The 12,299-nt window shown below is 44.7% G+C and overlaps 1 protein-coding gene across 3 annotated transcripts in view; it reads left to right on the top strand.

Moving 5' to 3' along the window:
- Positions 1–12,299, top strand: part of USP2 (ubiquitin specific peptidase 2) — a 57,436-nt gene that overhangs the window by 22,846 nt on the left and 22,291 nt on the right. Inside the window, exon 1 of one of the 3 annotated variants that reach the window (XM_042474692.1) lies at positions 9,776–10,864. The exons of the other annotated variants lie outside the window; for them this stretch is intronic. Coding sequence (XP_042330626.1) covers positions 10,718–10,864 — 147 coding nt within the window. The 5' untranslated portion in view covers positions 9,776–10,717. Of the gene's footprint in view, positions 1–9,775; positions 10,865–12,299 lie in introns of those variants that run through there. 3 annotated transcript variants of the gene reach the window in all.

Raw genomic sequence — 12,299 nt, 5'->3', positions numbered from 1 at the left:
CAGCATCCTGCAAACTTTTGCTTTTTAGTAAAGGAAATGTTCTGTCCTTGTGGCTGAAAGGGCTCAGAACGGCGCGGACCATCCTCAGTGCAATCTCTGAAACAGCAATGAGGAGCGGGTCCTGGTTTTCAGTTGTTTGGAGGAAAGGTGATGACAGTATGCTCAAAGACATTGTCACTGGGGCATGCAGGAAAGATTTGAGGGCTCAGCTGTGGAGATCTGTTTATTAAAATTAAACCCTTCCCAGACATGGTTATCAGGCGTGGTGAGGTCTGTTTGTTTGGCTGTACTCAGCAGCTTCTATAACTCCAGAGAAGTTTCCATGGGACTTTTTGGTATGTTTGCAGTAAACCCGTTGACTGCAAACAGGGACACCAGGGCAATTAATGCACCTGGAGACATGTCAACTTTGCAGAAGCTTGTGTTCTCTTGCATGAACACTTTGTCTTGTAAAACCCTTGCCCTCACTCCCAGGCTGGTAACTTTCCACTTTCATCCTCATTCGGAAACCTACTTCAGCACAAGGAGGGGATTGGGTCATGGCAGGGTAGACCTAGACAGCCAGAGTTTGTTTTTCCCTCTGTTTAATTTATATCCCGCCTTTCTTCCATTATGGCACCTATGTGCCTCCAAGTCACTTTTCACTTCTGGCAGCCCAAAGGCAAACCTATCATAAGGTTTTCTTGGCTGGTTTCTTCAGAGGAGGTTTGCCATGGCCAACCTCTGAGGCTGAGAGAGTGTGACTTGCCCAAGGTCACCCAGTGGGTTTTTATGCTTAAGCAGGGAATTGAAACCTGATCTCCAAAGTTGTGGTCCAGCACCCAAATAGTTTATCATATAATATAAAGCCAAATAGCTAAAATATGTAGTAAAAAAGATTAACAAGCATGAAACAATCCAGCCAAGAAAATATTAATGTAAAACAATTAAAAACACATTCAGCACCTAGCATGTATTACAAAATCTAGCACACACCTTGAACATCCTTCTGCCCCAACCAGTTAAAGGCCGTTTTGGGAAAAAGGCAAGATATAAATCCATGAATGGATGGATGGATAGATGAATGAATTCTTTGCCTGCTGCTGAAAAGAGGGCAGACAGATGGCCAAGTGCAGAAATGGTTAAACATACCATTTTTGAGTGCCATGAAGAGTAAACTCAGTAGTAAACAATTAAGAAATAAACAATACAAATGCTATATATATATATATATATATATGCATGACATTTATTGATTGATTTATGTAATGTTGCATTTATGTTGTTCAAAATGCTATCACGGTTGGTCATAATCACGCTCTTGTACTGTTTACTTTTTTTGTTAATAGGGTTATAAATAACACCCCTTTGAAAATGCTCAGAACATTTTCTTTTGGCTTTCCCCCTCATTTGTACATGATTACCCCCTGCCCCACTTTGCTTGGTTTTGACTTGAAACCTGGCAGCAAAGAACTGCAGACCCTGGGCCTGCATCTGGTCTTCCCACCTAATCCCTTTTGCAGACAGGATGGCCTTTAAGAAGCAAGACTTACCTCCCTTCCTCTCTGCTCTCTAAGTCTCCCCACCATCTTTTTCTGGCTCTCAGCTACTGGAGGAGGGTACTGGTTGGCAAAGGAGTTCAGATCCTCAGCCATATGGCAGCCCACTTCAACTGGCATCACACACATCCTCATACACGGCCCACATGCCATCCGACTCCATCTGAGAGGGACATTAAGGAGGGTGAGATTACTGGGGGCACAAGCTGGGATTGTCAGGACACAATCCCTGGAAGGGGCAGCTGACACTTTCAGCTGTGCGCATGGATGAAAGAAGGGGCAGATGCTCATGGCAAGGAGAGGTACATCCCTCCTGTCTTTGTACCTCTAACTTCATGACCAGCCGCTCGAGCACGAAACTCAGATGTACAGTATGTGTTTGGCATCAGAGTCCCATGAATATTGTATGTACAAAGAATTATAGAGTTGGAATAGACTACAAGGGCCATCCAGTCCAACCCCCTGCCATGCAGGAATGCATAATCAAAACACTCCCGGCAGATGGCCATCCAGCATCTGTTTTAAAATCTCCAAAGAAGGAGATTCCACCAACCTCCAAGGCAGCTTCTTCCATTGCCAAACAGCTCTTACTGTCAGGAAGCTCTTCCTAATGTTGAAGTAGAATCTCTTTCCCTGTACTTTGAATCCACTGCTCCGTGTCGTAGTCTCTGGAGCAGCAGAAAACAAGCTTGCTCCATCCTCAATATGACATCTCTTCAAATATTTAAACAGAGCTATCGTGTCACCTCTTCACTTCCTTTTCCCCAGGCTAAACATCCCCAGCTCCCTAAGTTGCTCTTCAGCATTCACCTCATACAGATTTTGGCCAAGATATGACATGGTCTTTCCTAGGATAAGAGTTCCACGTACTGAACTATGCTACAACTCCCTTCTTACTACCTCCAGGACACACCATTTCACTACAATAGCTTCATGTACACACCACCATCATGCTGGTGGAGAGGATCAAAGATGCATCTGGCTATATTTCTTGTAAGGGTTGTCCACCACTGTCACCATAAGTGAGGACCGCTAAGGCAACAGTTATGGAAATCTTATATATGCTTTCATGGTCCCTGTGTGAGGCTTTGGACTTTATCACCCATGGATTTTAAACCACCATTAAAGTATATCGTATCACCCTTGGCAATACTTATCACACAGCGCCATCTCTGTCTCATTGCTGCCTTGCCCTAAAGCACTGTTGATTGGACCTTGTCATTGATAAGAAAACCAGTCAATAAGCTCTCAAATGCACTGCGATAGCATTAGTCCTCGGGTATCATAAGCAGTTGCAGTATTGTGAGTAACATGATATCAGTGTCTCCTTCTTTCTCAGTGTCTCCTCTCTTTCCTATCCCCTCACTAACCCAGAGCAGGACGTTTTTGTTTTTGTTTTTTACTTTATTTTATTTTCTCCCTCTACCCCCTAATGAAGAAATGACCATCTCCTCCTCAGGAGGAGACACTCTCATTTCGTCTTCTGTGAGCACAAAAGGCATGCAAAGATCAGAAGGCAGCATTAGAGTAGCAATGGTGAAATCACATTGCATGGCCATGGATCACCAAAGGAATCTAAAGTGCTAAAGCAGAAAATGTGTGACAAAGATTACTGCAAAAACACTATGCTCCTTTTCTTAAACTGGCACAATTGTAGTGGGACTGAAGGCACATGTGATGAAGTCCTTTGGGTAGCGTTCTCAGAAGCACCAGTACATAATACAAAAATAATTTATTACACAGAGGTTTGACGTAACATTTATCACTACTTATTTAACACATCTAAATCTTGACTGACCCCAATGAACTACCACTATCTCTCACTCCTAATCCTAACTAAATGAGTTGCATTTAACTAATCTGTCTCTGACCCTGACTGACTCGCCTAACACCGCTGACTCATATTCCTAACTATCCAGTTGTCCTAGGTCTAATCTGCACTGCAGAAATAATGTAGTTTGACACCACGTTAACTGCCATGGCTCAATTCAGAGGTTTGTAGCTCTTTGAGATATTTCGCCTTCTCACTCAGATTGCTCTGGTGCGCAACAAACTGGGGCGGGATACAAACCGCCATATAGTACGTATAGAATACGTACTAGGGTTAGGAAGGGGCGGTGCTTCCACACACCCCTAACCCTAGTACGTATCCTATAAGTACAAGATGGCGGCGCCCCTTCCACATGGGCGCCGCCATCTTTACGTACTGGACGCATAGCGTCCAGACGTGTCGCGGTGCCTATGACGTCGCGAATGCGCCAGCGGCGCCTCGTGACGTCATAGAGGCGCCGCAAGAAGAAGCTCCGAAATGGAGCTTCTTTTTTGCTCCGCGCAGGAGCCGCGCGGTTTGGCTGCTGCAGCTCCCGCGCGGAGCAAGCGGCGGCGGCGGGGAAGCGCCGCAAAGCGGCGGTTTGTATCCCGCCAACAATTCTCAGAATTCCATATCATTGAGCCATGGCAGTTAAAGTGGTGCCAAACTGGATTGTTTCAGCAGTGCATATTTGATCATACACACACCAGCCTTTACTCCGACATATTTCTTTCCTTCTTATATTTACTACACATTACATACATAGCCATCCCTTACATTAATGTTAGCAATATACACAGTAAATTTTTATACAAATCCAGAACATCACATCCTCATAGCCAGATGCAAACCAAGGACAACTTCTGCCAAGATCCACTGTAAAGGTTTACAGCAGATGATGTTTGGATCTGCATCTGGCTATGGGAACATAGCCAGATATTTCTCTCATTCCCATATACTGTACTATAGGCATGTGCACCAGCCATGGAACTGAGCCATGGAATGGTTAGTGGTGGATGGGTGTATGCATCACAGCAATATGGAGAGGGGAGCTTTGTTCATTGGGGAGGGAGAAAGAGAATAGGGGTCTCCATAATGATCCCAAATAAGACAGACACAAATAAGATGGACTTCCACCTGCATAAGTCACTAACAGGGTACCAGGCAAAGGGTTTTGATTTCCTCCCATGACTTCAAAATTTCTGGAAATGTTATATCTCTAGTTTTTCACTAAGGCTTAAATAGCCTAAAAGCATCATATCTTGGAAGCTAAGCAGGGTCAGCCCTGGTTAATATCTAGATGGGAGGACACCAAGGAATCCCAGGTGCTTTCGGCTCTATTTCATTGGAAGGAATGGGTAAAACCGCCTCTCAGGATTCCTGGCCTAAGAAAACCCTATGAAATTCATGGCTTCATCATAAGTTGACAGGTGCCTAGAAGGCACACAGCTCTTTCAGCACCAAAGATAGCCTTTTTGCTTCTTTTCCAAGTGACTGTAAGGATGAGAGGCTTAGATTGGGATCCCCAAACCAACATGTCACTCTCCTTCTACCCAACCGTAATGAAGGGTCAAGCTCTCTCATCCCTCCCTCTCAAAGGAGAGGTTTAAAATAGGAGTTGCCCTGATTTACCATCCTAGGAGGTCATTCTGGGTTATAGGAGACCCCAGATGACTTCCCTGGGTTGCCTTATTGGTAAGCTGTTTGCTAACCAGATATAGCAATGCCTGGGGTTACTTAACATGTGGAGACGAGCAGAGAGTTTATGAGGAGTTTAATGATCTCTGTTGCTATTTTTTTTCCCCCCCAGTCTTCAGTTTGGTTTGATTTTTATTTTTAAATTTTTCCAGGTCAGTATGTATTATAAGAATCATTTAAAAGAGAAAATTCAATTAAATTGCAAATTGCAATGCAAATGGCTGGGAAAGACGACGGGAGTTTTTATAGCCGTGCCGAAAGACTCAAGTTCCATGTCATTAAACTTAGACTGGTGAGGGTCACATCAGTTACATGTGACTGCAAAATGTTCCCGCTGCCAAGTTACTTACTGCTGTTGGCATGTGTGGCGCTACTCCTGCAAGGTTGGCACATGACCAGTGGCAGGGCACCTGTTAACCTTAGTTCTGCATTTTATGATGGTTTCTCCAGCAGATTTGGAAGATGTAATAAAAGCATAAGAAGAGACCTGCTAGATCAAACTAAGAGTCCATCTAACACAGGAATATATATGTTGATTTGATTCTTTGGGGAGGATTGGGGGGCTTTTGCCTTTCTGTCCTGATGCTGAGCTTCCCAGCGAAATCTGGCTGGGCATGATGGATATTTAGGGTACCATCTATTGTCAAATATTATTGCAATGGCAATAGATTGCCTTTGCAGTCTAAATGGCACAGGGGTCTCTAGTGACATGGTGGCAACTGTGGGTCTCCAAATGCTGCTGGACTGCAACTCCCATCAACCCTAGCCAGTATAATAGTACAGCATGCCAGCAAATGTTGTTCAGCAATATCTGTAAGTTTCTCAAAGGTATCTAGTTCCTCAATTCGAGGGGTCTTGCTTAGCAATCTTGGACATACTGGGGCTACATAAATAGACATGCGCAAATTTAATTGACTTGTATAACAGAACTGAGTCTGACTGTGTTTCCGTGTGATGGTCTTGAAAGCCTGAATAAAGGATCTGCAAGTTATGTGCTTTCCTGGCCTCACAACTCTGTGTGGGTGGCAACGTCACAACCCAGCTGCGCACACAATTACAGTCACAGAACACAATTACGTTTTCTGCATCTCGCTCAGATCCCAGTCTTATGGTGTAACAACGCACAGTGCCATATACATCCCTGGGCTGTGTCGATACGTGTGCATTTTTATCTAGTTGCGCATCAGTTTGTCCAGTCCACCAGCCTGAATGTGTGTGTGTGTGTGTGTGTGTGTGTGTGTGTGTGTGTGTGTGTTATCTGGGTCCTCGCAAGCTGTATTAACTGGAATGACTGCAGCCTGCTGGTGAGGGGTTTAAAATTCCCGTAGATAAATAATGCTGCAAAAAGCGACACCACTCTGTCTCTCTGGATTTATTTTTAACGCTGCCAAAAATAGCTCTACCTCATCCAAGCTAAACTTAGCTTCTCTGCAGTGTCTGTACAAAGAGATTTGGTTGGAGGACAGTTGGAAGCACTGCAAAAAAACAACATTGAGCGGATGCTTGATTTTATTGAAAGAGAAAGGCAGACAGCTCAGTCTGTTTTTTCCAGGAGCGAAACCTCACGCTTGGCTTACTTGTCCCAGATATGTGGAAGGTGGCTGTGATAACAACTGTGCACTCTGAGTAGGCTCAGAGGCACTCTTTCTACAGACAGCTCCAGTTTGGGCTTGATGCGAGCGTTCATATGTCAGCCAAACTTTGATGTGTCGATTTTGAAGAACAAATCCCAGAATCCACCCCCTTGCAAGCTCTCATGTACTACCTGAAGAAATCTGGAAGTTGAACATTTCCAAGGGCTAATGTTGTGTGGAAAAGAAGGCAGGAAAAACAGATCCAGTCTGCTTCAAATTTAAGCCCAAACCAAAGCTTGCTGAGGCTGCCACCCTACATATGCTTAACATGGTTAAGAAGCAATTTCTGCTAAACACATTGCAACTTGCTTCTGAGTTATTACATAGGATTGCACTGTGAGTGAAGCCTTGCTGGCTCATACCTGTGTGTTTGAAATGTTACTAATTTACAACAAGGTGTTCTGGATCTGGGCCCATAAAATGTCAATGACATTAAATCATGAGCTTGGATTGATTATATCCTGAATTTTGGTCACAAAATCTTGTGTCAGCAGTTGCAATGAACTTCGGAGCAAACTTCCAGCTTGCAGAACAAGCTATCAGAGCAAGTACAGTTGTCCCTCTACATTTGGCGGCTTAGACTTAGATTATTTGCGGATCTAATTAATATGTTCTCTTTGGGGATTTCTAGCTTCTCTAGCACAACTCTACTAGAAATTGACCATAGAGTTGCCCTGGAGGACTTAGAGATTGCTAGAGAAAACACATTTCTGGGCATTTGTAGCATGATTCTATGGTCAACATCTGATAGCTGTTGGCCATAGAGTCGTGCTGGGGGACCTAGAGATTCCTAGAGAAATGTTATCTCAAGTAAAAACATTGTGTGTGTTTTCATTTGTGGTTTTTCCACTTCCACGGGGGTCCTGTGCCCCTAACCCCAGCGAATGTCTTGGAAATATATAACTAAGCCAGGCTAAGTAGAATTCTTGCTTTGGGAAGCTATTTAATAGTAGTATTCCTGGTATACCCTGAAAATCTGTCACCTTGACAAAATGTAGGCCTGTCTCTACCCTTGTCCTTTTTCTTTCTTTCTCCTGTATGATTTTTAACACCCTTGCATGACAAAGAAGCCAGCGGAGCTTCGAAAGCTTACGACATGTATTTTGTGCATTTTGGGTTGGTATCGTTGTCTTGTGAATTTTGAGATGTTGTTGTATTTTGACATATGGACAACATGACAACCCCTGGATACATTTTGCAGAGGTTTATGATTTGATGTTGTAGGTGAAACTTTTACAGACCGAGTGCCCGAACTGCAACCCAGGCCCCACTTATTTATTGCAAAGTGCCACGTCCCTCTGGCTTTCTAGTATGAAACTGGCAAACTCTGTGCTAGGGAGAGAGCATGTGTGCCCACAGAGAGGACTCTGAGTGCCACCTCTGGCACGCATGCCATAGGTTCACCATCACTGTTGTAGGTGATTGGCCAGGGAAGAGGTTTTGTTAGAGAAACAGCACTCACCTTCTGCCTCCTTGTGGCAATTCACTCTATGGACCAACTGCTTTTCAGTTGATCTTTGGGATAAATTTCTTTGGGAGAGGGTCTTCTCGGTGGCTGCTCCCAAATTTTGGAACTCCTTCCCTAAAAAAGCCCTATCGTTGCTCTTCTTCCATCAGCAAGTTAGAACATTTTTATGCCATTAGCATTTTTGAATGGCAAAACTGAGTTTGGTTTGAGAAACTAACTGGGGTGGGTTTTTCATGCTGTGTGGTGCTGTTTTTAAAGTTGGCATGTAGTCTTTTAATGAATTTTAAGGTTTGTAATGAAAATACCGCAGACAGCCAAACAGACAAACAACTGGGTCATTGAACAGATCAAGCCTCGACATTCCCTGGAAGCCAAGATGGTCAAATTAAGGCTGTCATATTTTGGCCACATTGTGGGAAGGCACGACTCATTGGAAAAGACAATAATGCTAGGAAAGGTAGAAGGTAGTAGAAAGAGAGGAAGACCATACACCAGATGGATAGATTCAATCAGGGAGACCATGGGCACAAATTTGTAGGACCTAAGCAGAGCAGTGGAGGACAGGAGGTCTTGGAGATGCCTCATCAGCGTGATGTCAGCGTGAGTTGGGGTCGATTCAGGAGCAGCTAACAACAACGAAATGTTTCATGTTTGTAATTTCATAAACTGTTTAATTGGTGTTTTTTAAATAACTTTTCTATTAATACTTCTGTTGTAGCTTTTGTATAATGTATATTGTTTTTAAATACAGTGGGTCCTTGGTATCCACTGGGGTTTGGTTCCAGGATCCCCCATGGATACCAAAATTTGTGGATGCTCATGTCCTGTTAAATAGAGTGGGATAGTACAATGGTGTCCCTTATACAAAATGGCAAAATCAAGGTTTGCGTTTTGGAGAGTGTGTGTGTGTGTGTGTGTGTGTGTGCTTATATAATATTTTCAAGCTGTGGATGGTTGAATCTGTGTATACAGAATCTGTGGATATGGAGTACTGTATGTTGTTATCCACTTTTACAGAGCAGTGTATCAGTGTAATGTAGTGGTTTGAATGTTGGACTAAAACTCTGGAGATCTACTAACATTCATAGTATGTATGTATTTTATGTATTCGTATCCATTTTGGAATATGGTCATTTAATGTGGTCGTTGGTTACAATAAAGCGATTGATGGATTGAACTCTGGAGACCAGGATTAGAATCCTCACTCAGCCATAAAAACCCACTGGGCATGTTCTTAGGCAAGTCACACCCTCTCAGCCTCAGAGAGAGGCAAAAGCAAACCCTTTCTGAACACATCTTGTCAAGAAAACCCTGTGATACGGTCCACTTAGGGTCACCATAAGTCGGGAACATCTTGAGGGCACAACGGCGACAAATACCTCAGTGACAAGGACAGTGCTGAGTATGTGTCTTGCTCAATCTTGCTTTAAACATCCGGCGGTTTCCACATATTTTATTTCTAGAGTGAGTTGTGGAGTTTTTAAAAAAGCAAAAATTAGTCACTAGGCCAGTTTAGCCAAGTTGCTATGACAGCTGCACAGATCAAAACTGGGCACTGCCAACCTTCACGTTCCTCCCTGGCTTCCCCCTCCTGGTGCTTGGAAGGGTCCCAGAGCTTTGGCCGTCAGTGCCTCCCTCGAGAGAGCCCTGCCTTCTGTGCAAGCTTGCCTGGGCATCCGTCCCACCTCCCCTCCCTTGATGTCAGAGAGATCCAGGTGCCGTCAGCAGCTCCACACATTCCCAAGGAGGCAGAAGAGGGAAAAGTACACCGTGTAAGAGCAGCAGGCAGCAGCTTCACCTGGAGTGACAGCTCAACAGCAAACTGGGTTTTGAAAGGCCTCCTGAAAGACAAGGGACTGGGACCACCGCAGAGTGAAGCCGGCATGGCTTTATAGACCTGAGCGTGGAGTGTCAGCCCTATGATCCACCTTCTAGGAGACTCTAGGAAACTTTTGGGGCTTGGTCTGAAGAAGCTGCCTTATTCTTTCGCTCCTGTTCAGTTGATAGGACGCCTACATTAAGTGGCTCTCTCCTTGGTGCATCAAGAGCCCCCCAAGACTGTGTTTTGCTCTGAAGAAACTGCCTCATTGTTCTTCTGCTCCTTGATGTTGGTTCGGTTGATGGGACACCAACATTGTGGGTCTATCCTTGGTGTATCAAGACTGTGTTTTGCTCGGAAGAAGCTGCCTTGTTGTTCTTCTGCTCCTTGATGTTGGTTTAGTTGATGGGACACTAATTTTAAGTGGATCTCCTCTTGGTGGCTTTGGGTGTATCAAGAACCTCCCAAGACTGTGTTTTGCTGTGAAGAAGCTGCCTTGTTGTTCTTCTGCTCCTTGATGTCAGTTTACTTGATGGCTCACCTACGTTAAGTGAGTCTCCCCTTGGCGGTGCTGGGTGCTTCAAGAGCCCCCCAAAACTGTGTTTTGCTCTCCACGGAGCTGGCTGGACATGGAGTGATACCTTCTCTGCTTCTTCCTCTTGGTTCCTCCTCTGCACCTTTTGGGCTTCCTTCTAAGTTTGGAGCAAAGGGAAGATCAGAGGTAGCTGTGGAGTGTGCAACCTTTGCAGCATGCGGAATTCTTACACGGTGACCCTCCCCGAAGAACCCCCCGTCTCGCCCTTCCCAGGCATGCCCAGAGACCTGCGGACCAAGACCTCCATGTCAGGATCCTTGTTGGTCTCCACCTTTGTGGGTCTGGTGCTCAATAAAACTAAGGTATGGCTGCCATTTCCCTTCCAAACCCACACTACGCCAGCCTTGTCTTGTGGGTTTGACAAGGATTGTCCCTTCACAGCTTTGTAAGAGGAGTTACCAGGAGATGTAGGAAGTTGGGGAGATAGGCATTGCATCTTGTGTGTTCAAGGCTGCTCAAAAGGATTCTTCTGTGGGCAGAGGTGCTTGTAGTAGCCAGTTTGGTAGAGGCACGGTGGAAGCCCCTGGGTTCTCACTTAGGCTGTGCCACTGATTTCATCACATGGACTTTGGACAGCTGCTGCAACCTGCAACTTTGCACTGGGAGAGGGTTAACGCTAGGGCACTGCCCTATCACCGCAGAACTAGACACCAAAAATAGCATTATGTTTGACCTGACTGTAGCCTTACCCTTGAGATAGATAGATAGATAGATAGATAGATAGATAGATAGATAGATAGATAGGAATGAGCCAGCTTAGCGTAGTGGTTTGCGCATTGGATTATGACTCTGGAGACCAGGGTTCAAATTGTGGCTTGGCCTTCTTAGCCCACTGGGTGACCTTTGACAAGTCACACTTTTTCAGCCTCAGAGGATGGCAATTGAAAACCCATCTGAAGAAACTCGCCAATAAAACCCAATGATAGGGTTTCCTTAGGGTCGCTATAAATCGGAAATGACTTCAATGTACAAAACAGTGTGTGTGTGTGTGTGTGTGTGTGTGTGTGTGTGTGTGTGTGTGTGAAAGAGAGGAGGTGGCAGGAGATCAGTGTAGAGAGAAGCCATGGCTTGGAGGGAGAGCACCTGCCTTCCATGCCAGAGGTCTCAGGTTCAATCATTGATATCCCTAGAAAAGACTCCTCTCAGAAACCTGGAGGAACCATTGTCTGACAGCATAGATTTCTCAGCCAGCATTCCCCTAGAAGCCTAGGATTCCATGAGATGTCATTTGAGGTACCACACCAGATCATGATTGAAATTAGTAAAGGTTGTTGTTACAGCTGTAGGTTTTTGAACTGTAGATATAATGATGGTCATGCAGGGGTTCCTCAAGACCTGAATATAATTTCAAGGATGGTGAAAAGATTGAGAAAGGCTGGCATGGATGATCCTGGAATAGATCTCATTCGGTATAAGGTGGCTTCCTATCTTCCTGCTGTTTGCTAGAGCCTGACATGGGGAGAAAGTGGATCACCATTTGCTGCTATCAAAAATAGGGAGATCTGCAGGCTGTTCAAGGAGCAGGGAGACTTTCCCCTCTTCGCTCTCATTGTGGAAAACAGTACTAAATGAAAAATGACTGCCTCCCACTGTATACCTCTCCACTATTTCTACTGATAAACTCTTGGGTTGTTGTCACAAGAGCCCCATATAGACAGAGCAGGGGCAGAATGAGGTGGGAAGGTGGCAAGCCTGGACATCTTCTGGAATGTGGAGAGAAAGTTCATCAGGAGATCA

The sequence above is a fragment of the Sceloporus undulatus genome, chromosome 6 (genome assembly GCF_019175285.1).
Source record: "Sceloporus undulatus isolate JIND9_A2432 ecotype Alabama chromosome 6, SceUnd_v1.1, whole genome shotgun sequence".
Lineage (NCBI taxonomy): Eukaryota > Metazoa > Chordata > Lepidosauria > Squamata > Phrynosomatidae > Sceloporus > Sceloporus undulatus.
This window is presented reverse-complemented; position numbering and strand designations above follow the sequence as displayed.